At 37.5% G+C, this 22,000-nt stretch overlaps 4 protein-coding genes across 7 annotated transcripts; 3 read left to right on the top strand and 1 right to left on the bottom strand.

Moving 5' to 3' along the window:
- The first annotated feature begins 3,293 nt into the window (after window positions 1–3,293).
- On the top strand, window positions 3,294–4,888 carry LOC124384144 (protein S100-A1). 2 transcript variants are annotated; one of them, XM_046846738.1, is made up of 4 exons: window positions 3,299–3,421; window positions 3,561–3,572; window positions 4,433–4,592; window positions 4,682–4,888. In XM_046846738.1, exons 3-4 carry the CDS (start codon window positions 4,452–4,454, stop codon window positions 4,829–4,831), a joined length of 291 nt encoding a protein of 96 aa, XP_046702694.1. In that variant the 5' UTR covers window positions 3,299–3,421; window positions 3,561–3,572; window positions 4,433–4,451; the 3' UTR covers window positions 4,832–4,888. The 2 variants fall into 2 exon arrangements, with proteins under 2 accessions (XP_046702693.1, XP_046702694.1); XM_046846737.1 differs by lacking the exon at window positions 3,561–3,572 and having other exon boundaries at window positions 3,294–3,421.
- Window positions 4,889–8,755: 3,867 nt separating this feature from the next.
- Window positions 8,756–11,850, top strand: LOC124384146 (protein S100-A1-like). Of its 3 annotated transcripts, XM_046846739.1 has the most exons (4): window positions 8,756–9,460; window positions 9,876–9,942; window positions 10,460–10,618; window positions 10,801–11,850. In XM_046846739.1, exons 3-4 carry the CDS (start codon window positions 10,478–10,480, stop codon window positions 10,948–10,950), a joined length of 291 nt encoding a protein of 96 aa, XP_046702695.1. In that variant the 5' UTR covers window positions 8,756–9,460; window positions 9,876–9,942; window positions 10,460–10,477; the 3' UTR covers window positions 10,951–11,850. The 3 variants fall into 3 exon arrangements, with proteins under 3 accessions (XP_046702695.1, XP_046702697.1, XP_046702696.1); XM_046846741.1 differs by lacking the exons at window positions 8,756–9,460; window positions 9,876–9,942 and adding an exon at window positions 10,243–10,376; XM_046846740.1 differs by lacking the exons at window positions 8,756–9,460; window positions 9,876–9,942 and adding an exon at window positions 10,350–10,370.
- A 151-nt stretch (window positions 11,851–12,001) lies between these two features.
- On the bottom strand, window positions 12,002–15,965 carry mettl25b (methyltransferase like 25B). The gene is given in 10 exon segments (XM_046846742.1): window positions 12,002–12,200; window positions 12,414–12,598; window positions 13,339–13,805; window positions 13,808–14,203; window positions 14,305–14,439; window positions 14,779–14,841; window positions 14,930–14,961; window positions 14,964–15,139; window positions 15,441–15,559; window positions 15,705–15,965. Coding segments are annotated over 10 exon segments (1,776 nt in total). The 5' UTR covers window positions 15,807–15,965; the 3' UTR covers window positions 12,002–12,099.
- A 38-nt stretch (window positions 15,966–16,003) lies between these two features.
- isg20l2 (interferon stimulated exonuclease gene 20-like 2) lies at window positions 16,004–19,384 on the top strand. Its single transcript, XM_046846736.1, has 4 exons — window positions 16,004–16,134; window positions 17,643–18,343; window positions 18,440–18,640; window positions 18,996–19,384. The coding sequence occupies exons 2-4, from the start codon at window positions 17,792–17,794 to the stop codon at window positions 19,104–19,106; spliced, it is 864 nt and encodes a 287-aa protein (XP_046702692.1). The 5' UTR covers window positions 16,004–16,134; window positions 17,643–17,791; the 3' UTR covers window positions 19,107–19,384.
- Window positions 19,385–22,000: the final 2,616 nt, after the last annotated feature.

The raw sequence follows: 22,000 nt of genomic DNA, 5'->3' as shown, positions 1-22,000 counted from the left end.
AGTGCCATTGAGTAAAAGACAGGAGCTGGGACAAAGGGAGAGAGGCCCGATTGAGAAGGTTTAGATAGGAGGGACATAGGGTATATCGGTGGGAGAATGCTGAGGATGGAGCCTCTAGGAAGGAGGAAAAGAGAAAGGCCAAGGAGGAGGTTCATGGATGTGGTGAAGGAAGAGATGCAGGTAGTCGGTTTGAAAGAGGCAGATGTAGGAGACGGATGAACCGTTGTGGGAGCAGCTGAAAAAGAAGAAGAAGAAGACTGCTGCCACACAATTACAGTGCCTGACATAAGTTTGGAAACAGCCAGTCTTTCATTATTTTTGAAAGGAATAGATGTATCTTTTATTTAAATCTAATAAACTGGGAAACTGAAGATCTACTATTTCTTTCATGTAAAATAAGTCTCCAACCTTCTCTGCTACAATACAACCACAAACCATTAAGCTTCCACCTCCATGTATGACTGTAAGTGTGAGGCAGTCTGGTAACATCTCTCCTGTCCTCTTTCTTACAATACATAGGTTTTTCTATTAGAGCCAAAAATGTTGGACTAATCGATCCACAGAACTAATTTCAGTCATACGCTGTACAATTCTTGCAAGTTTTTGCCTTTTACCTAGTTTGTTGCATGTAAAAAAAATTAACATGTATGTGTCACAAAAACGTTTGAAAGGCAGTGTAGTTAATTGGATAATTGCATGAATGTGTGGTGTACAGGTGGTTGATATGAAGTAGTCTGTGATTGTATATGTTAAATGTGTTTTATTATACCTGCACTTAAAATTCTCTGTATTCTCACTAAAGATGAAAGTATTGACATGCTTTGCTGTATTTTGATGTGTGCAAAGTCACTGATCTAAAGTTAGATTTTGAACACACTGTTATTAAAACAAAACCATTGTATTTTGCTTAATGGTCAGTCTTTTTGAAGAAACATGCAACAGTGACACACATTTTAATAAATTAGAATATGAGATGCCTGACATCATTTCTTCTCCTTCTTATTGTTGTTGTTATTATTATTATTATTATTATTATTACAGTATTATTATTATTAATATATTACTTTACTACATGTGCCAGTCACCAATAACCTCCTGAGAACTTTTTCTACAATTACATGTAACTTTATGTAATGGAAAACGGACACAAACTCAGGATATGAATTAGCCATGCTTCTCAGTAGAAAAGTGTGATATGTTTGATGTACTGAGGAAAAATGTAGCTGTGGAATTAGTATATTACAGTATAGCTTTTACTAGATGAGAGTCAGTTTAATGACTTAAAGCCTAATTATGATCAACGTCTTTGAGAACGATTATATAACTGCCATGGACATTTAATATAATTGATAATTCATAATTAAAATAATTTGAATTGCTAAATTAATTTGGGTGCAAGTCAAAATAAGAAATTGAAAACTTGCAGTACCACCTTGACTCACTGGGTGGCCCCAGCCCACAGGAATTATCAATATTTATCAAGTCGTGTTTAATCTCTAAATTAATGCAGAACTAGATAGATAGATAGATAGATAGATAGATAGATAGATAGATAGATAGATAGATAGATAGATAGATAGATAGATAGAGAGATACAATAAAAAGAAAATGTATCATAAATATACATGTATAAGTATTTCATATTTATATTTTATTTATTTTAACAAACAATGTCCTCATCATTATGTATGGAAAGTATGAAAATAAATCATACATAGCACAATAAACAGATAAATGTTAAAAGTAAAATATTCAGCAGATTATGTTAATTTTCTCAATTTATTTTTATTATAGATTATAAAAGTGAAAAGGGAAAAATCAGATCATTTGAGAGTTGAGGTAAATGGTGAAAAATATGCATTTTTAACTGATAATAACATATTCTCTTTGTGTGGAGGGACTTAAAAGAAAAAAGAGACAAACCTGCGATAACAATGACTGAGAGTCAACAACATGTTAGTCATGACATGCTGTCAGCTGCCAGGCTCAGATACAATAATTGCAAGGGCACCTGAATCTGTGGGATTTAGAAGGTCATTAACAACTCAAGTGCAGCCTGAGTGCTGAGATAGGCACAAACCAGATTAAAAGCTCATAATGATTATTGCTGACTTGGTGTACTTGCAACTGGGAAGCAATAACTCTTCTCATGACCTTACTACTGTGCATAATGGAGATTAGTGATGGGTTTTTAGTTATTTAAATGAGTAAATTTAGCTCTGTCTTTTAAAGAATAGGAGGATCCATGGCCTTGTTTAGTTCTAACAGTGGCAGAACCAATGGAACAGTTAATAATGGAGGAAATAAAATCAGTGTAAACATTTTAAATGTGTGGTGGGGACAAGATCTAAATGACAAAATGAGCTGCATCTCATAATTGTAACATCATAACAAAGGACAGGTTGATGAGAGTTAAACTTGCTTCAAAGTGGACAGGAGATGTAATTTTAGTCAAGTCAAGAAGATTTAATTACCATTCCAACTATATACAGTACAGTACGCGGTGAATCGAAACAATGTTGCTTTTCAAGATTTTCAACGTGCATGTGAGCAACATTTAGTACAAAACAACACAAGACATAAGACGGCAGACACAGTGACACTTCAGCACCAACCAGTACAGTAGATTTGTGATAGTGCAAATGATTATTGCTTAATGATGCAAATGCACCATTAAGGGCAGTGCTATAAATAAGCTGCAAATTTTATGCTGTAGAGCAAAACCAAAAAACCTGTTTGTCTGTAAAAACATATTTATAAATAGCTTTTATGGCCTGGACCTCAGGAGTAAACTATTGGGTACAATTGAGATATGGGTACTAGTCTATTTTTTATAGGAGCCTGTTTATATGGGAGAAATGACATGGGTGCAGTTTGAGAGTATACCGTATCAGAGGGAAAGGAAAGCACAATAGAGTCTAGGACAGAAGAATCATAAATAGAACAAATACATTCATGTCAACATCTTGTCTGATTAAACCATTTCCTGGCCCCTGTTCATTTTATAGATTATTTTACCCACTCTTGGAATTACACTTTATTTTGTGTAAAATCTATATTTAACTGACCTGCATATGTGGAGTTGTTCATCTTTGCCATGGTTTTGTCAACACACGCGTTACTGAATGTGTGATAGATATGTGTGACAGTCTTCTTGGGTATATATAACTATACAAATAAAAAATCTAACTTTTTTGCCTTATTGATGATAAAAAATATTGTGTTAATTTAATTATACAATGTATTAATGTTCTTCCTCGTTCGGGCGATTGAATAGGCGCCTATAGGGGGCGAGGAGTGACCTGGGGTCTGACACTGCTAATTAGAGCACACAGCTGCACTGCTGCCATTTAATGCGTGACATGTAGAAAGGAAAGTCAGTGAATCACCTCGGGTATCAGACACTGCATTCACTTTCTCGGTAAGATAATGCATTTCTTCTTTATAGTTAATTCCTTGAAAGGGCAACCAGAAATAAACTTTAGTTATTAGACAAACGGTTTCATTGAGAGAAGCTAAAATTGCACTTGAGTACTTAACTATATTTTTTCCTATTTCAGGGCTTGAAATAGGTAGGCCTACTTTTTACTATTTCTATTTTATGTGTCTGGAAATGTATATATGGTATACTTAAAACTTTAGTTAAATAATTGGACTAGAATTATAGTAAAGCTTCAAAGTCCAGTGCATGCACAGTTCTGGGTAATAGATGTTTAATGTAGGTACAAATATGTCCACCCCATTAACAAAAATGGGGTTATATTTAACATTTTTATAGGATTTGTGCTGTTATAATTATAATTTATAATTAAATTTGCATGAATGCAGGTTGCATAACAACATAAACAATATAAATAAATACATATATAGAAATATATAAAATAAATGCACACACTTGGTTTATGATTTATTATTGAAGGGTTTCATTTTTTTTCTTTTATTTTTTTTCCCCTCAAATTATATATTTGAATAATTGGCTTAACTTCATTTCACTTGTGCAATTTTAATGTTTTCTAGAAGTGCATTTAGGGAACATTTTACTTAATTTAGATGGTCATTCTCAACCTGTAAAACTGCAACAAAAGACTAGTTAAATATTTGATGCATGCCAGTCCTCCTATTCCCTCCTAACATCATCAGTCTACTGGGGCCAAACAACTTGTTACCCTGAGACACCGGATCCTCCATAGCGGTGAGAAATTGGTCAGTGGATCGGAGTTGTTAAGGGGTCAGCGGGTGTTCATAATGGGAAGAAAAGGAGAGAACGTAATGGAGGAACAACATATCCTATTCTCAAAGGAATTGCATTACAGGAGAATTATTTTGAAAAGAATTACAAATGTTAGTTTACTTTGCCTTGAGTGTTGGTTACAAATGGGTGGTGTGTCTTCATTTAATGAGTGCTTGATTGGACCTTTTGTGTTTTGCCCAGGAAATCACTGTTGGGGAAAATGGTTTCTCAGTTGGAAAATGCAATGGACAGCCTTATCAAAGTGTTCCACACATATTCCTCCAAGGAAGGGGACAAATACAAGCTGAGTAAAGCTGAGATGAAGAGTCTTCTACAAGGAGAACTAAGTGACTTCTTAGCTGTAAACTTATTTTCTATTTTGCTACATTAAACATTTAGCTAAAGTTTGTTCTAAACAAAATTCAGAGTTTACTGCATTCTCATTTCCAGGCTAGTAAAGATCCACTGGTTGTGGAGAAGATAATGTCTGATCTGGATGAGAATCGAGATGGGGAAGTGGACTTTCAGGAATTTGTAGTTCTGGTGGCAGCACTTACTGTGGCTTGTAATGATTTTTTCATTGAGTCTATGAAGGACTGATGCCTGTTTAGGTTATCTGGACTTTGTCTTCTACTTTAATAAAATGCATTGCAGTGACTATGTGATCATTCTTTTGTATAAAAAAATCTTGGTGCTTATTTCTTGAAAGTATTCTTTACTGTTAAATGGCCTGGATGCAAGTCTTTGTCTTCAGGGAAGCAGTTTAGACTGCCTTAGCCATCGTAAAAGGTGCAGCTTTATTTTTTATTTTGAACTACTACAGTTACATCCAGTTAGATTCCCCTCCCCCCTGAAATTGTAGTTGATTGATTCCAAGTGCAGGTATGTTTTGAAGGCAGCTAACTCCTTTCACACTAACCTGTTCTGAATTAGTGCTTTAACACTTTTTATAATTAGATACACTTTTCTTGACCAGATATTAAAAGCCATCTACATCATTCATAATAATTTGATCTAAGTAAAAAAAAAAAAAAATGCAGATCATTTAGAAACCGGACACAGATTTAGCAAGCCAGTGCTTAGGGCTTTGGTAAGGTTGACGGTTAAGGTTGTTTTTCTGCAATAAAGCACCAGCCCTCATTAACTTTTGTATAAAAAAAATAATGATAAATCATACAATGTAGGATTATTTAAAAACACATTTTCAAGCAGAAAATGCTTTTCTGCACTAGTCTTGAAATTGTAATTCAGTCAGTGTTGTGGCAAGGATGTATGGTTGAATTTGTGGCAAATCACATAGCAGATCATGTATAACTAACATCAATAAATCACAATCTTTAGGCACAAAAACATCCAACCCGATGGTGACAGTTCAATCAGGGGTGTGAGTGGATATCAGTAAGTTGAAAATGATGAATGTTTTGAGAAATCTTCTTCTTCTTCTTTCGGCTGCTCCCATTAGGGGTCGCCACAGCGGATCATCCGTCTCCATACCACCCTGTCCTCTACATCTGCCTCTTTTACACCAACTACCTGCATGTCTTCCCTCACCACATCCATGAACCTCCTTCTTGGCCTTCCTCTTTTCCTCCTACCTGGTGGCTCCATCCTCAGCATTCTTCTACCAATATAATTCATGTCCCTCCTCTGCACATGTCCAAACCATCTCAATCTCGCCTCCCTCACCTTGTCACCAAAACATCCTACATGCGCTGTCCCTCTAATAAACTCATTTCTAATCTTATCCATCCTCGTCACTCCCAACGAAAACCTCAACATCTTCAGCTCTGCTACCTCCAGCTCCACCTCCTGTCTTTTACTCAATGCCACTGTCTCTAATCCATACAACATCGCAGGTCTCACCACAGTCCTATAAACTTTCCCTTTCATTTTGCAGATACCCTACTATCACAAATCACTTCTGTCACTCTTCTCCACCCACTCCACCCTGCCTGCACTCTTTTCTTCACTTCTCTAACACACTCTCCATTACTTTGCACTGTTGACCCCAGGTACCTGAATTCCTCCACCTTCTGAAGCTCTTCTACCTGCAACCGCACCACTCCACTGCCCTCCCTCTCATTCACACACATGTACTCTGTCTTACTCCTACTGAGTTTCATTCCCCTTCTCTCCAGCGCATATCTCCACCTCTCCAGGCTCTTCTCAACCTGCTCCCTACTCTCACAACAAATCACAATATCATCCGCAAACATCATAGTCCAGGAGACTCCTGTCTGACCTCGTCCGTCAACCTGTCCATCACCACTGCAAACAGGAAAGGGCTCAGGGCCGATCCTTGATGCAGTCCAACCTTCACCCTAAACCAGTCTGTCGTACCTACTGCACACTTCACTGCTGTCACACTGTCCTCATACATGTCCTGCACCACCCTTACATACTTCTCTGACACACCTGACTTCCTCATACAATACCACAACTCCTCTCTTGGCACCCTGTCGTAGGCTTTCTCTAAATCCACAAATACACAATGCAATTCCTTCTGTCCTTCTCTATACTTCTCCATCAACATTCTCAAAGCAAATAAGGCATCTGTGGTGCTCTTCCTCGGCATGAAACCATACTGTTGCTCACAGATGGTCACCTCTTCTCTCAACCTGGCTTCCACTACTCTTTCCCATAACTTCATGGTGTGACTGATCAACTTAATTCCCCTGTAGTTACTGCAGGTCTGCACATCTCCTTTATGCTTAAAGATCGGTACCAGCACACTCCTTCTCCATTCCTCAGGCATCTTCTCACCTTCCAAAATCCTGTTAAACAATCTGGTCAAAAACTCCACTGCCATCTCTCCTAAACATCTCACGCTTCTACCGGTATGTCATCTGGTCCAACCGACTTTCCACTCTTCATCCTCTTAATCGCTGCTCTCACTTCCTCCTTACTAATCCTATCTACATCCTGCTTCACCAACTCCACATCATCCAACCTTCTCTCTCTCTGATTTTCCTCATTCATCAGCTGCTCAAAATACTCCCTCCACCTTCTCAACACACTCTCCTCACTAGTCAACACATTTCCCTCTCCATCCTTTACTGCTCTAACTTGCAGTACATCCTTTCCAGCTCGGTCCCTCTGCCTGGCCAATCTGTATAAATCCTTTTCTCCTTCCTTAGTGTCCAACCTCTCATACAGCTCCTCATATGCCTTTTCCTTGGCTTTCGCCACATCCCTCTTAACCTGCTGCCGCATCTCCTTGTACTCCTGCCTACTTTTCTCATCACTCTGTCTATCCCACTTCTGTTTTGCCAACCTCTTTCTCCTTATGCTCTCCTGCACTTCCTCATTCCACCACCACGTCTCCTTGTCTTCCTTTCTATTTCCAGATGTCACACCAAGTACTTTTCTAGCTGCCTCCCTCATCACTCCTGCAGTAGTTGCCCAATCATCCAACACCTCCTTAACACCACTGAGCCTCTCTCTGACCTCTTCCCTGAACCTCACACTACACTCTTCCTCCTTCAGTTTCCACCATCTTATTCTTCTTTCAGTCCTCACTCTCCTCCTCTTCTTCTTCACCTCCAAAACCATCCTACAGACCACCATCCGATGCTGTCTAGCTACACTGTCCCCTGCCAACACCTTACAGTCTCCAATCTCCTTCAGGTTGCATCTCCTGCATAGCACATAGTCCACCTGTGTGCACCTTCCTCCACTTTTATACGTCACCCTATGATCCTCCTTCTTCTTAAAATAAGTGTTCACCACTGCCATTTCCATCCTTTTAGCAAAATCTACCACCATCTGCCCTTCCACATTCCTCTCCTTAAAACCATACCTACCCATCACCTCCTCATCACCTCTGTTCCCTTCACCTACATGCCCATTAAAATCTGCCCCAATCACCAACCGTTCTTTCCTAGGTACACCATCTACCACTTCATCTAATTCACTCCAGAATCTTTCCTTCTCCTCCATCTCACAGCCAACTTGTGGAGTATAGGCACTGATGACATTTATCATCATCCTTCAACTTCCACCTTCACGATCATCACCCTATCAGAAACTCTCTTCACCTCAACTACACTCTTACTGTACTCTTCCTTCAGAATCACCCCTACACCATTTCTCTTTCCATCCACACCATGATAAAACAGTTTAAATCCACCTCCAATGTTCCTGGCCTTACTCCCTTTCCACTTGGTCTCCTGAACACACAGCATATCTAACTTTCTCCTCTCCATCATATCAGCTATCTCTCTCCCTTTCCCCGTCATAGTACCGACATTTAAAGTACCAACCCTAACCTCCACTCTCCTACACTGCTCCTTTTCCTGCCGTCTCTGTAGGCGTCTTCCTCCTCTCCTTCTCCTCCTTGACCAACAGTAGCCCAATTTCCACCGGTACCCTGTCGGCTAACGATACCTGTGGCGGTCGTTGTTAACCCGGGCCTCGACCGATCCGGTATAAAATTCTCATTTGTGATCCGCATATTTGATTTGGCACGTTTTACGCTGGATGCCCTTCCTAACGCAACCCTCCCCATTTACCCGGGCTTGGGACCGGCACTAAGAATGCACTGGCTTGTGCCTCCCTAATGGCTGGGTTAATGTTTTGAGAAATGATTTAGTAAATTGTCATTTAACCATCAAACAGATAAACCTGTAAGGTAAGGTGGAGGTGTATGAATTTGAATTTGTAAATGGCTAATTTATCTCCCTCACTTCCCACTTTTGGAGGTTCATGCTAGCTTTCCCTCTTACAATGATTACTGCATAAAAAAAGCTACTTGAATGGCAATAGCCCCACCTTCTGGACAATCTTCAGCTTGCTCAATGTGTATGAGTGAACAAATGAGATGACGTGATTAAGTGTAAGTGAGGTCACTTGCAAGGTCAGGAAGTGAAGATCAGACAATATCTCATTTTGAAAGATTCAAAATATATTCACATCATTTTTATACATACCGTACATCAAAGCAATATTCTTCAAAAAATCTATTTACTATTTACAGTTTGTTTTAGTGTCGAATACCTGACCTTGCTATTTGAGTATAGCTATGGCCTACTTCTCCAATTTATTAGAAACATTTTAGTATACAGGTATGCAGCTCTTTCAAGTATTTAATGATCAGCAGTAGGAGGTGCCTAGTCATATAAGGAGCCAAGGCAGAGGTGCACTGTGAGCTGCTGCCATTTAATGCATGAGATTCAAGAAAGAGGAGACAGTGAATCTCCTCAGGTGTCAACTGCAGCTTTCCCTTTCCCGGTAAGATAACTAATTTCTCGTTTTGTTAGTGTAATTGAATAGACCAGATTGTTTGCTTAGGTGTCGTTTACCCAATCTGAAATGGAAGAGTCACAGAAATAGAGCAAAGTTAGTTACAAATAAATGTATGTAGATGTAAATGGTCTTCTTTTCTAAATACAACAGTGTAATACACAGTAATGTTGGATTTAATAGTGTAAACGATAATGCTTTTCTAGTACTACTACACTAATAATAATTCAGCCTAGACAGCAAAATGTACAACTAAGGTATTTCTCAAATTAAAGTGAATTGAGTGGTTGTATAGTACTGATGCACTGTTATTGTCAGTTTCTCATATACTGTACTAATAAATGTCAAAGCCATGTCTAGATGTTAATTGTGAACGCTGTCATTTCTGTTATGTTGAAATTAGGCTACACCAACTTGGATATATTTTTACGAAAGACTTTATTTGACCTCCGGACTTTAAAATACACAGAGTAAGTCCTTCAATTCAAGTAATTTCACTTCTGACTTTTACCCTGGAAAAAACTAGTTTTTCAAACAAGTAATGCATTACTGTTTCATATTTCCAATAAACATCAGGTATTTGGAGTAGATATTTGGCCATAATTTGATAATATTGTAATAATTAAACACAACAGCATTTCATATTCATACCTTTCTAATTTCCTTGCATTCCATTTAGAGGTCGCTCCTTTGGAAGAATCATCTTACCTCAACATAGTCTATTCTGTTTGTTAAACAGTATAATACAGTTGTCTTTTTATAGGTTTTAAACTAATGAAATGATATATAGCTTTAACCAAAGAAACATAAATTTTGCTCATGTTGGGTTTGTTTTTTTGTCATACAAGATTAAAAGTTATGGCAGATCAACCCTGTTCCTGGGCCTGAAGAGACGCATGTAATTGTACGGTGCATTGATGTGGCTACATAATTAGGTAATGTGAAATGACAAATTTTTTTAGACCTTTAAACCTTTGTTCTGTGCAGTTTGACAGTGTACACATCATGGCATCTCAGTTGGAAAATGCAATGGAGACACTTATCAAAGTGTTCCACACATATTCTTCCAAGGAAGGGGACAAATACAAACTGAGTAAAGCTGAACTGAGGAGTCTCCTACAAGGGGAACTAAGTGTTTTCTTAGCAGTAAGTACATTTTTCAAGGAATTTTGTTGGCTTATTAGAAGCGACTTATTACTGTGAATCACACAAACCAGATGTTTTGTTTCTATTTCAGTCTTTTAATAAATCATTTACAATAAATGTCTTAACAACCATAATTCATTCTGGAGTGTCTTAAAAGTTTGACTCGCACACTTTCATTCTAGGCAAGCAAAGATCCACTAGTTGTGGAGAAGATAATAAACGATCTCGATCAGAACCGAGACGGGGAGGTGGACTTTCACGAATTTGTAATTCTGGTGGCAGCACTGACTGTTGCATGTAATGACTTCTTTGTTGAATGCATGAAAAACTGATGTATATTTGTGTCATTTGGATCTTTTTTCTTTACTCTTCTGTGTGATAATATAATTAAATGTGTGCGTGTGTGTAACAGTATTGGTTATTATTTGTTACTTATAAAAAAAAAAAAGTTTTTTACATTAGTCTAAGTTTTACATTATCCACTAAATAAATGTGCAAACATGGATTTTACTTAAAACACAGCAAATAAATAAAACTTGATATGTACAATGTACAGTACTAGCATGATGGACAGTTTGTATTTATTTACTAAATAATTATCATATAGACTTATACACACATACAATGTACATAATTTATAGATAACATGCTGGTTTCAGATCAAACACTGCTTTGCCAAATACCAAAAATTTTAGCATGATATTAAGTGCCTGGTACAGATTCCATCTTTGATTCTGCCTAAAATGTTACAGTAGGTTCATATATGTGCCGTTCTAAATGTTTTATGAGCTGCACCAGAGATCCTGAGCTCTGATACCTTCATTAATACTATTTGGTCTCAGGCAGGGCACGCTAGTCAAAGGCCACCCACTCAGCAGTTCTAATGTAACTGAATACACACATAAAGGCTTAAGTACTCCCAGTATGTTAATTGTGTATCAAACCTGGTAATTATCAGAGGCATTATTGTAAAACAACCTGTGTAACAAATTCACTCAGGTAACTATACAATTTCGTCAATGGGCCAGTGAGGATTATTTTGTTGCAGGTTGTCAGATAGTAACACAATGAAAGCCACACAGGAAACAAATGTCGTTAAAACCTTAATAAAAATAAAAAATAAAACAAGAGCATGACTCTCGGGTGAAATTTAGACACCAATTAATACATGAATACATGTAGAGGGAGATTTCACTTTTCTGGTCAAGATTTGTTCTTAATCCTGAACGAAGGTAAATGTTTAAAACAATTACCTCCACTCATTAAGTGATTGTGCTCTTTTATTAAGTTACAGATCAAGATTTAAACCCTAAAATGGTACAATTAGCAAATGCAGTGCATGTAAGCAGGTTTAAAAGGAAAGCTAAAATTTAAGACACTACATTTCAACATTTTAATTTCTTTAATAAACATACTTTATTTTCATTAGTTTACTTCTTTGAACATTTTAAGGATTCTGGACAGCAATTGCAGAAATTGTTCTACTGTGTTTCCTCTTTGGCATCTTTTTTCATTGCCACCAGCACAAGGTTTCGAGGTGAAAATGCTGGATCAAACAGTGGAATGAGCTGGCTCTGAAAACCTGTCAATATAAATCATCACACATTAGCTATAAAACTACATTTATCCACAGAAGAAATCAATTCAAAAGGTTATGCATGACATCTAGGCAGTTATATCAGATATGGAAAAAGTGAGAAATTGTTCAACATACATGTTTAATAAACAATGATTAGAACCAAGAACGTGCTATTTTGAACAGGTTATCTAAAGCTCTATTGCCCAGAATGCTCACCTCTCTCCTGCAGGAAGAGAATTCTGTCCAGAAGAACCAGAGCCTCCACAACTGGAGCCAGCAGCAAAGCCAGGCTGAAATATATCACCACTCTGCCCTGCTGCTCTAGCATGCTTTCCACACTGGCAGGGTCAAAGGTCAGGTCGGCAGGCAAGCCAACCCGGGAGAGCCCTAGACGGGCATATCTATATAAACAAAGAAACCAATAAGCTCTATTGTTCCAAAGGGTGGAAGAGACAGAATATGCATGTATTAAAATACACCTAAAAATCGTATTTTACTCAAGACAAAGCTGAGTTTTTGTTTAGCAAATAAAGTTATTTTAGTAATAAGTATGTAAGTTTTCCTGATAAACAATCTTGTCTTGGTAGACATTTTCGGACCTGCCAACTGTGAAGATGAATAATGCAGTCATGTTGAAGAAAGAAACATTGTAAAAAGACATTTTTGTATGGCAAATGTTTTGTAAAATGACGAAGGTAAAAGCTACAGGGCTGTAGGGTAATCCCTGGGCTTTCTTTCTAAATAAAAAGATTTTTAGCATCGACATCATGACATATATATATGTATGTAAGGGGTGTAATGGTACACTGATTCGTACCAACATTTATCGGTACAATATTTCAGTTTGGTACACCTGTATTTAATTACATTTTTACATTAAATTAATGTTAATTGTGCCATTTAATTGATTACCTAATTTAATCAATATGATAAAAAGTGTATTGCATTCGTTTTTATTTATTTTCTTTTCTTTTTGACACCAAATGACACCAATTTTAAAATGCAAAGTTCTGAATTTTTGCTGACGTGTATCAGAGTGATTTTGCTATCCTAAAGAAGTAATAAAACCAGATCAACCTTCTCGACATGCTAGTAGTACACAAGCTCATATTGTTAATAAGACTGCTGGAATGATACTGACTCTGCAAAAGACAGCATATGTGCTTTTTTAATGGTCTGGATGCCTGCTCTGCGTAGATGAGGCCTCTCTTCTCTGATGATGCACTCCAGGGTTGCTCTGTAGCAGTGTGTTTTTAGCAACATACTCTCATCTCTCAACCTATGGATATAGTCCTCGACTGCATGGCACGCTCCTTCACGGGCCTTATAGGATAGCATGTGTCCGGGCAATTCTCGCACCCACTCGCTCATTGGGTAGCCATATTCTAACTGTGGTTCTTCATTTGTGTTATCAGTCTGAGAGGGAAGGATGACTCCCGGAGGTGTGGAGTTCTCTTTGGTAGTGATTTTCATATAGCAGCATGCAACAGAGGTGATTCCCCGAACATGGGGACAGTTAGCAAAATGGCGGAGAAGAGTAGCACTAAGATCACCACAAGCATGAAGTCCAGTTAGTACAAAATCTAAGCTCAAAGGTTCTTTAATACTACAAGAGTCCTCCGAAGTATGGATGAAGTCCATTCCAAACCAGCTTTAAGGTGATGTTCTGCCATAACATTGTCTGACAGAGCTACATGCTCAGTGCTTTCTCTTTTATGTTGCTGAAGAACAGACCTAGCTGGATTCTTATCAGCGAAAGCTACGAAATTGCATTCCCCTGTGCACGACTGCTGGCTTCCACAAACAAGCTCCGTTTCAAGCTCACATTCCTTGCCTGATGTCATCGATACCCGCTGTCTCTTTTTACATGGTCCTGCCGGGTAGCTCGCACGGTTTTTCTCCATCTTCTCCAGCTGCTGAAGAAAAGTCTCCCATGTGTCTCTGGGGTTAACCCAGCCAACTAAGTGCCGGGGTACAGGATCGGGTATTGTTTGAGTGATGCCTGTCTAAAAAAAAAGCACAAAAAAAAACCATGTACACATGCAGCCACTGACTATTTATTTCCTTCTGTTTACTGACCAAACATTAAGTGCTGCTTAAAACATACCTTTCGAGTCTCTTTGGCCAGGGTTAACAGGAGCTCACCATCAAATTTAGAAGCCATGGAAACTAGATTGGGATCAGCTTCAATAGCAGTTACGTCCAAACCAAGCCCAAATGACAGAAAACGGGTCAAATGGCCCTATGATGATGAAATAAGATATTTAGAACCTGTGGCATTCTTTTTGGTTATACTGTCATGAATCTGGGGGACCATACTGACACAATTAATAAATTATAAACACCACCCCTTTAACCATTAGTTAAATTCCTCTGAAAACATGACTGTCAAAATTAAAAACCCTTTATTTTCTAGGACTATTCTTAGTCTCTTCCACACCATAATTGTGGTGTGGGACTAAGAGACTTGACAGTGACACTCGATTTTCTACAAGTCTTGGCTCGGATATTTGGTAAACATTAAAATTTTACTCAGTATAAATCAAAATTAAAATCAACCAGAAAGTGTCAAAAGATTTACCTGTCCAGATCCAACATCAACCACACTGCTACATCTTGTCTGGTCACAAAGCTGCTTCACCAACTAAAGAGGTAAGATTTAATATTTATGTTCATGAAACATGTGAGAATAAACATACTTATTGTCAAATATCTATTTGAGCCTAACATACCATGCCAAGTTTACGAATCTCATGTTGTTTTTGGGTTTCACATGTTTGCGAAATATATGACCAAGCAGGGAGCTTTGACTGCTGTTTGAATCAAATTCATCTGGTTTTACTGTGTCCTTGGAGCAGGTGGCTGGAGACATCCGAGGAAATGCCAGTGTGTGAGCCGTGGCCCGTAGTGCCAGTAAAGACAGAGGCCACACAGAAGGGTAGCTTTATAAAATTAAAATGTATATAATATTTAATGTATATTAATATATTAAATATATTAGTTATTGTTCTATTTGAACTCAAATGCAACTAAATTGACAATTGTTTAGCAATCATAGATGGCTGGTCACAATATTAAAAAGGAGATATAAAATATGATATAATATGAATTCTGATATTACATTTTAAAAAATGTCAATACACAGCAGTCTTGTATTATATTGAACAGATCTATAATATTAAACTACTATGCATTATAACTACTCTTTATATGTTTTTTTTATTAATATATATACACACTTACACTCTGTTCTTGGTCTCTCTGTCCAGCAGCAGATTTGCTACCTGAGCTGGTGATAAATCTTGTAAAGCTTTCCGCCATTCTTCAGGCAGTGTCTCCCACAGGTTCTCACTGAAAAACTCCTGGGAATTAATAACAATAAATTAGACGGATTGTACAGCTTTACCAGCAGCCTGGTCCCAGTACAAACCGAAGTGGACGAAGAAGGAAAATAAAATAAAAACTCTTAGTTTTAATAAAGGAGGGAAAAGAAAGGGTGATAATTACAATAATATAAGAGTCGGATATGTGTTTATATCTCGACAGGAACGACACAAGGTTCTTCGCCAAGTTCTTCTGCTGCTGCTCTGAAAGTGTAACCGAAAACATTTTCACATCTCGTTCTGATAAACCATATCACCGCATCATCATCATCATTTTTTTTTTTTTATTAATATAGTTTCATCAATTCTATTGCTCTCAGAGAGCTATTGAAGTCTTGCAACCACATTACTAGTAGCGACAGCTGTTATGGTTCAATCCCATATAGCGCCCAACTGGCTTAATTATGTACACTGTTTAGGGTGTAAAAGCTATTATTGTATGCCCCATGTAGTGCACCTATAGAGGGAGTAAGAGCTCGTTTGGGATTCGGTCTATGAGGAAAGACTGTCCTCTAACCCGGAAGTGTATTCAACCTGTCTTGTGCACATGGAAGGTATTGTGTTCGTTTTTAACAACTTACCGTCGAATTGTATGTATTTATTTGGAGGTTAAAAGAAAGTGCGGTGTATCAACTCTCAGAACAAACCTACACGGAAAAAATTTATTCTGAGAGATACAATCACACACACGATTGTTTCTTTAAAACTTGGCATTGTCGTGCCTGTGCTTGTTTAGTTTATGGGTTTTAATATAACTACCTGGTCGCGAGATGATCTTCAGATCTAGGTCATAGATATAGATATAGACATAGATATAGATTTTCGTGTAATTAATAATTGGCGTTATTAAATGAACACTCATGACACTGTTCTCTGAAAGCACCATGCATCTGCCTGAGCATGAACATGTGCACGTGGAAAAAGTTGAATACTTTGGATTTTAATTACTTATTAATTTAGATTTTTGTACATATAAAGGCAACAAAGTTATTGGGCTAGATACAACAATGTTAAATGTGTTTATTTAAAGAAAATAGGGTTTCAAAACAAACTGTAGACAGTGAGCAAAGCAAGTGCACATTTCTAGGGTGCTCAAAGATGAAGTGTTCTCACGTGTGACTGCATCCACATGTCACTACTTCACATTGCAGAATACATTTGTTTTGGGCATGCATGTCATTTAAATGTCCATTCTTCCTAATTGTACTAACACACTCAGTCTGGCAGCCTTCTGTCAGAGATACTGTTCAAATGGTTTAAAAAAAGAAATGATCAGGTTATTTGTAAGGTGCTATAGTTCCTCCTATTGATATTTTCACAGGGCACAGTTTGCAGCTTGCTATACTTTGATTGTTATTAGTTGTAAAATATGCCCTAATCACTGTACTGTTATCTTATAAGTATATCAGTGTACGCTGGCTTTGTACACTAGTCTTACACTACATACACATCTGTAAATTACTGTTTATAGTCCTATAATACCATTTAATTTATGTAAATCTTGTAAACACTGTATATCCTGCACTTGCTGCTGTTGCACTCTGGTTAGACCCAAACTGCATTTCGTTGCCTTGTACCTGTGTAATGACAATAAAGTTGAATCTAATCTAATTTAATCTAGGCTTATGTGGCATTGTATCACCTTGTATCAAATTTTTGTGTCAGAGCATTGGTTTTTACATGATTAAAAGGTTTAAAAGCAATATCAGAATGTATCTATCCCTAAGATAAACACACGAGTCATTTTATCAACTGAAGGCAGAGTTTCTATTTGTGTTTTGCTTTTAAATTAACTCTGAATAATTGATATTCTGAATAAGATTTTGACAAAGTTTTGTGAGCTCTTTCGAATAATGCTGCACTAAAGCTACACTTAACATTGTCGTATCAGTAATATTGGTGTATAGAGATTTTTGCTGTTCTACACACTAAATATATCCATCGAAGACTTCCAGTTGACATAGAAACAATATACTTAAACTAGCTTTCTACAATCTGGTCTAAAATAGCCCAAGTGTATCATTAATGGTTTGCACTCTTTTTCTGTCTTTTCAAAATACAGGGATTGAATATGCAGTACAGCTAAACATCACTACTGGACTGTAATGAAGAGATCATCTTGAAGCATTGCAGTTATTCCTATGGAACATTTGTTTTCTTGAAGTATGTCAGAAATCACTCTGAACTTAAACTTCAGTAGCCCTGACAATAATGAGCAAAAGAAAAGCGAGCGGAAATGCCAGACACAAACATTTTGTTAGGAGGAGGCGCTACCTGGAGCGTAGGGGTTTTCTGAATAAAAAGCAAAACACCAATGAGAGTCAAAAAGGAGAATACAAAAAACAGAACTTGCATCGGAAAACAAAGGACCATTCACAAGGGGTTGTTGTTTTCCCCAAATTTACTACTCTACGGCCTGAATCGTCCACAAATCCCTCCAATTCCACAGAAGCCCATCATGGAAACCCGGCAACAGTCAAGGAATTTGCAGTGGGTTCAAAGTCAACATCTAAAGCACCATCCAGTTTAGTACTGCACAATCCACTGAAATATGTAGCCCTAGACTGTGAGATGGTAGGCACTGGGCCTAAAGGTCATTGCAGTGAGCTGGCACGCTGCAGCATAGTCTCTTATTATGGGGATGTAATTTATGACAAGTTCATCAAGCCTGTTAATCCAGTCACAGATCTTCGCACTCGCTGGAGTGGTGTGAGATGGCAAGACCTAAAAAATGCAACACCTTTTAAACAAGCCCAGCGAGAGGTGAAGTAAAACTTCTGCGAACTGCAGTACACTTTATTCCTCTTATATTTGTGTTAATCTGCAGAAAAGTAATTCCAGCTCCACTTCTGCCCACAGATTTTAAAGATCCTCACAGGGAAAGTGGTCGTGGGTCATGCTGTCCAGAATGATTTCAAGGTTTTGCATTATTCTCATCCTGCCCACCTCATGCGAGACACCTCAAGAATTCCAACCTTGAATCAGAAAGCTGGTCTGCCAGAGAACCAACCTGCCTCTCTGAAGACCCTCTCAAAGGTTCTATTAAACAGGGATATACAGGTTCGTCAGACATTAAAGAAAACATTATGTTAAAAAGCTGACCATTAATTATAATCAAATCATTGTCAGTTTCATGGATATTCAGTTTTTTATTACCTCAGCTACTGATGGGTCTTTTGTAGTTTTGGCAGTTTTCTACATGCCACTTTATGCTATATTTTTGCACTAATTTATTAAATGTAGTTAATTCCGTCCATCTAAATGACCGATGCAATTCAGCTAACCGGAATTTGACCATTTTCACTTCAATTCAAAACTATACATATGGCTCTTAGCATGCCATCGTATGGATAGATTTGATTTAAAGCAAAGTTGTTTCAATTATGCATTAAAAAATTCATTCTTTTTTCCTCAGATGGGAAAGAAGGGCCACTCTTCAGTAGAAGATGCAAAAGCCACCATGGAGCTTTATAAAATAGTAGCAGTGGAATGGGAGAGGACTTTGGCTTCAGAAACTGCTTCCTAGAAAGAAAGAAAAACGATTGCTGAGTGGTGCTAAGTTTTCTACATAATTGAAGTTTGGTGTATTCAAAGTAAAATGTTAGCCTTTAAACCTAAGCTTTACCTAGTTTTAATGACAAAAATACCCTTCCGTTTTAAAGATTTTTATGTTTCTTTTTATGACCCGTTTCAAATGACTGTTGTTTATAAGACATATTTGTTGGGTAATCCACACATTGAACTTGCAATTTAAAAACAGTAAAATTCAATGGTTAGTAAATATTCAGTTTGATTTCAAATGTATTCTATGGTTTGAATTTGCTTAAATTTTAACATTGGGGAGGAGGTGGAGATGTGTTGTTGCTACATCTGGAAAGGGGGCTGGTGTGGAAGCAGGATGGTAGCATGTCTGGGAACATTCGGGTGGATTGGTTTCCACACCCTCTCTACATCTTTTTTAAAGACTGTGGCTTGCATTTTTTTGCTCTTGTAAATTCTGTTCTGGAGGAGTAGACTACATCCAAGGTCACCTTCATCACCACTCCTTCAGTGGATCATCAATCAGCCCTCCTGCCCTCAAATCTTATTCATACAATATTTACTTATTTATTCTATACTATGTATCATTGACTTTCTGCTTTGATATTTGGTTAACAGTCAGCTTGTGTAGTTTGCGGTCACCGAAATATTCTTCACAGTTGGCAAGCAGGCGTCTGAGTCAGCTATTGGCCATCTATTTAGGGTGGTCAAAAAGAAAGGGCTGTTCAGCGTTTTATTTCAGCATACATTCAAATTGTAAGTTTTACTTGCCAAGCCATTACAAGAGGTAATAACTGGATCATGTGTTTAATGTCACTGAGTTTGTGTAGAGATTATCTGAAGATCATCTCATATTTCTTTTAAAGGAATCACATGATTTTGGCTGGAAAACTCAGTCTTGCTGGAAGGTGATGGCAGACACAACTGTGGACGTGGTATGCAAAAGCTAGACACGTTTGATCCGAGTTCATACTTTCCTAGTGGTTTGGAAAAAGCAAGGGCTAATGGAAAGGTTACCAGTTAGACGTACCTATTTTTAACAATGCACCCATCTGAATGGTGTGCAGATGTGTAGTCTGGTAACTGCCTGAAATGAACAAAATTTCAAATAAAAAAAAAAGGTAGTAATTAGTAATTTTGAGGAGATTATGCTATTACTAGTTTGTTGACATTACTACTTAATGATAAGTTGGACACTATAAATTAATTTATACTTAATATTTAAACCGTTCTAATGTTGCGTTGTGGTTTTAAAACAGACCATGCTGTTTTTCTAAAGTCCCCTTGAGTAGAATACTGTTCACCAGCAAAGACACCATTAATATCAGCATTTCTTTATAGTAATTGATCTTTTATCAAATACATTGCTTGGAAAAAGTTTAAATTACATTGAATATCTAGTAGAAATTAAATAGTAATCCAACTAAAGATAATTAGTAAACGGAGATGTTTAAAAAATATTAGCAATAGAATAAGGAGCTCTGTAACTTTAACCATGGGACCATCATAGTGTGGGGAAACAATAATCATTAATCTTTCTTATTTTAAATGATTTGTGTAAATAATTACAATTTGGCCACAAATTGGTCATGAGCAGGGTTGCTGTTTCAAAATGCAAAGTCTGAATCCATTCCAAACAGCTTGTGCATGCAGCATCAGTGCAATAACTGTTCATTGGGAGTTAAGCAACATTGGTTTCCATGGCTAAGCAGCTGCCCAGAAGCCTAAAATCAACATGCACACTTCCAAATGTACACCAGAATGGTGTAAATCTTTACCACTGAACTATTGGAAAGACTTTTTCTGGATTGATGAATGGTCTAACGCTTCATTCTGCTGCAGGGTACAGGAAAAGTATGGGTTTAGTGGACGCCTGCTGAACAACTCAGTGCCACAATACCACAATGTATAATTCCAACTGTAAAGTGTGCTGGAGCATTAATAATGGTTTGGGCATTGTTTCTTCCAAAAATTAAAGATGTGCAAGATACAAATTAGTGGTTCAACTTCTTAATAAGTCATGCATTTAAATTGTAAGAACAAATTTGCTAAAATTACAGCTCCTGTATCATTTGTGAACAATGATGGGATGCTAGCCCATGGCAGCACATTGCACTTACACATTTATACATAACGTGCACAACTGGGGGCAATTTACTATAGCCAATCCATCTACATGCATGTTGATGAGAAATGGAAGAAAATACTGGAGAACACAGAAAACCACTGGTGGAAACATTAACCAACTTTGGATAAACAGTAGCTTGAGTTCAGAATCTTCACCAGAGACCCTGGAACTGTAACCTCTTACTGTGCCACTCCCAAGTATTACATTTATATGTGTGTGTATATATATATATATATATATATATATATATATATATATATATATATATATATATATATATATATATACAGTACAGACCAAAAGTTTGGACACACCTTCTCATTCAAAGAGTTTTCTTTATTTTCATGACTATGAAAATTGTAGATTCACACTGAAGGCATCAAAACTATGAATTAACACGTGAAATTATATACATAACAAAAAAGTGTGAAACAACTGAAAAATATCATATTCTAGGTTCTTCAAAGTAGCCACCTTTTGCTTTGATTACTGCTTTGCACACTCTTGGCATTCTCTTGATGAGCTTCAAGAGGTAGTCACCTGAAATGGTCTTCCAACAGTCTTGAAGGAGTTCCCCGAGAGATGCTTGGCACTTGTTGGCCCTTTTGCCTTCACTCTGCGGTCCAGCTCACCCCTAAACCATCTCGATTGGGTTCAGGTCCGGTGACTGTGGAGGCCAGGTCATCTGGCGCAGTACCCCATCACTCTCCTTCTTGGTCAAACAGCCCTTGATGCCTTCAGTGTGGCCCTAC

Source organism: Silurus meridionalis, chromosome 4 (genome assembly GCF_014805685.1).
Source record: "Silurus meridionalis isolate SWU-2019-XX chromosome 4, ASM1480568v1, whole genome shotgun sequence".
In the NCBI taxonomy this organism is placed as follows: Eukaryota; Metazoa; Chordata; class Actinopteri; order Siluriformes; family Siluridae; genus Silurus; species Silurus meridionalis.
Note: the sequence above shows the minus strand (reverse complement) of the source record. Positions and strands in the feature narration are given on the sequence as shown.

Excerpts from the sequence above, each read along its gene's own strand:
- isg20l2 (XM_046846736.1), top strand. The coding sequence starts at position 17,792 with ATGAGCAAAAGAAAAGCGAGCGGAAATGCCAGACACAAACATTTTGTT. Across the intron at positions 18,344-18,439 it reads TTAAACAAGCCCAGCGAGAG|ATTTTAAAGATCCTCACAGG; the intron begins GTGAAGTAAAAC and ends TTCTGCCCACAG. Across the intron at positions 18,641-18,995 it reads TATTAAACAGGGATATACAG|ATGGGAAAGAAGGGCCACTC; the intron begins GTTCGTCAGACA and ends TTTTTTCCTCAG.
- LOC124384146 (XM_046846739.1), top strand. The coding sequence starts at position 10,478 with ATGGCATCTCAGTTGGAAAATGCAATGGAGACACTTATCAAAGTGTTC. Across the intron at positions 10,619-10,800 it reads AACTAAGTGTTTTCTTAGCA|GCAAGCAAAGATCCACTAGT; the intron begins GTAAGTACATTT and ends CTTTCATTCTAG.
- LOC124384144 (XM_046846737.1), top strand. The coding sequence starts at position 4,452 with ATGGTTTCTCAGTTGGAAAATGCAATGGACAGCCTTATCAAAGTGTTC. Across the intron at positions 4,593-4,681 it reads AACTAAGTGACTTCTTAGCT|GCTAGTAAAGATCCACTGGT; the intron begins GTAAACTTATTT and ends TCTCATTTCCAG.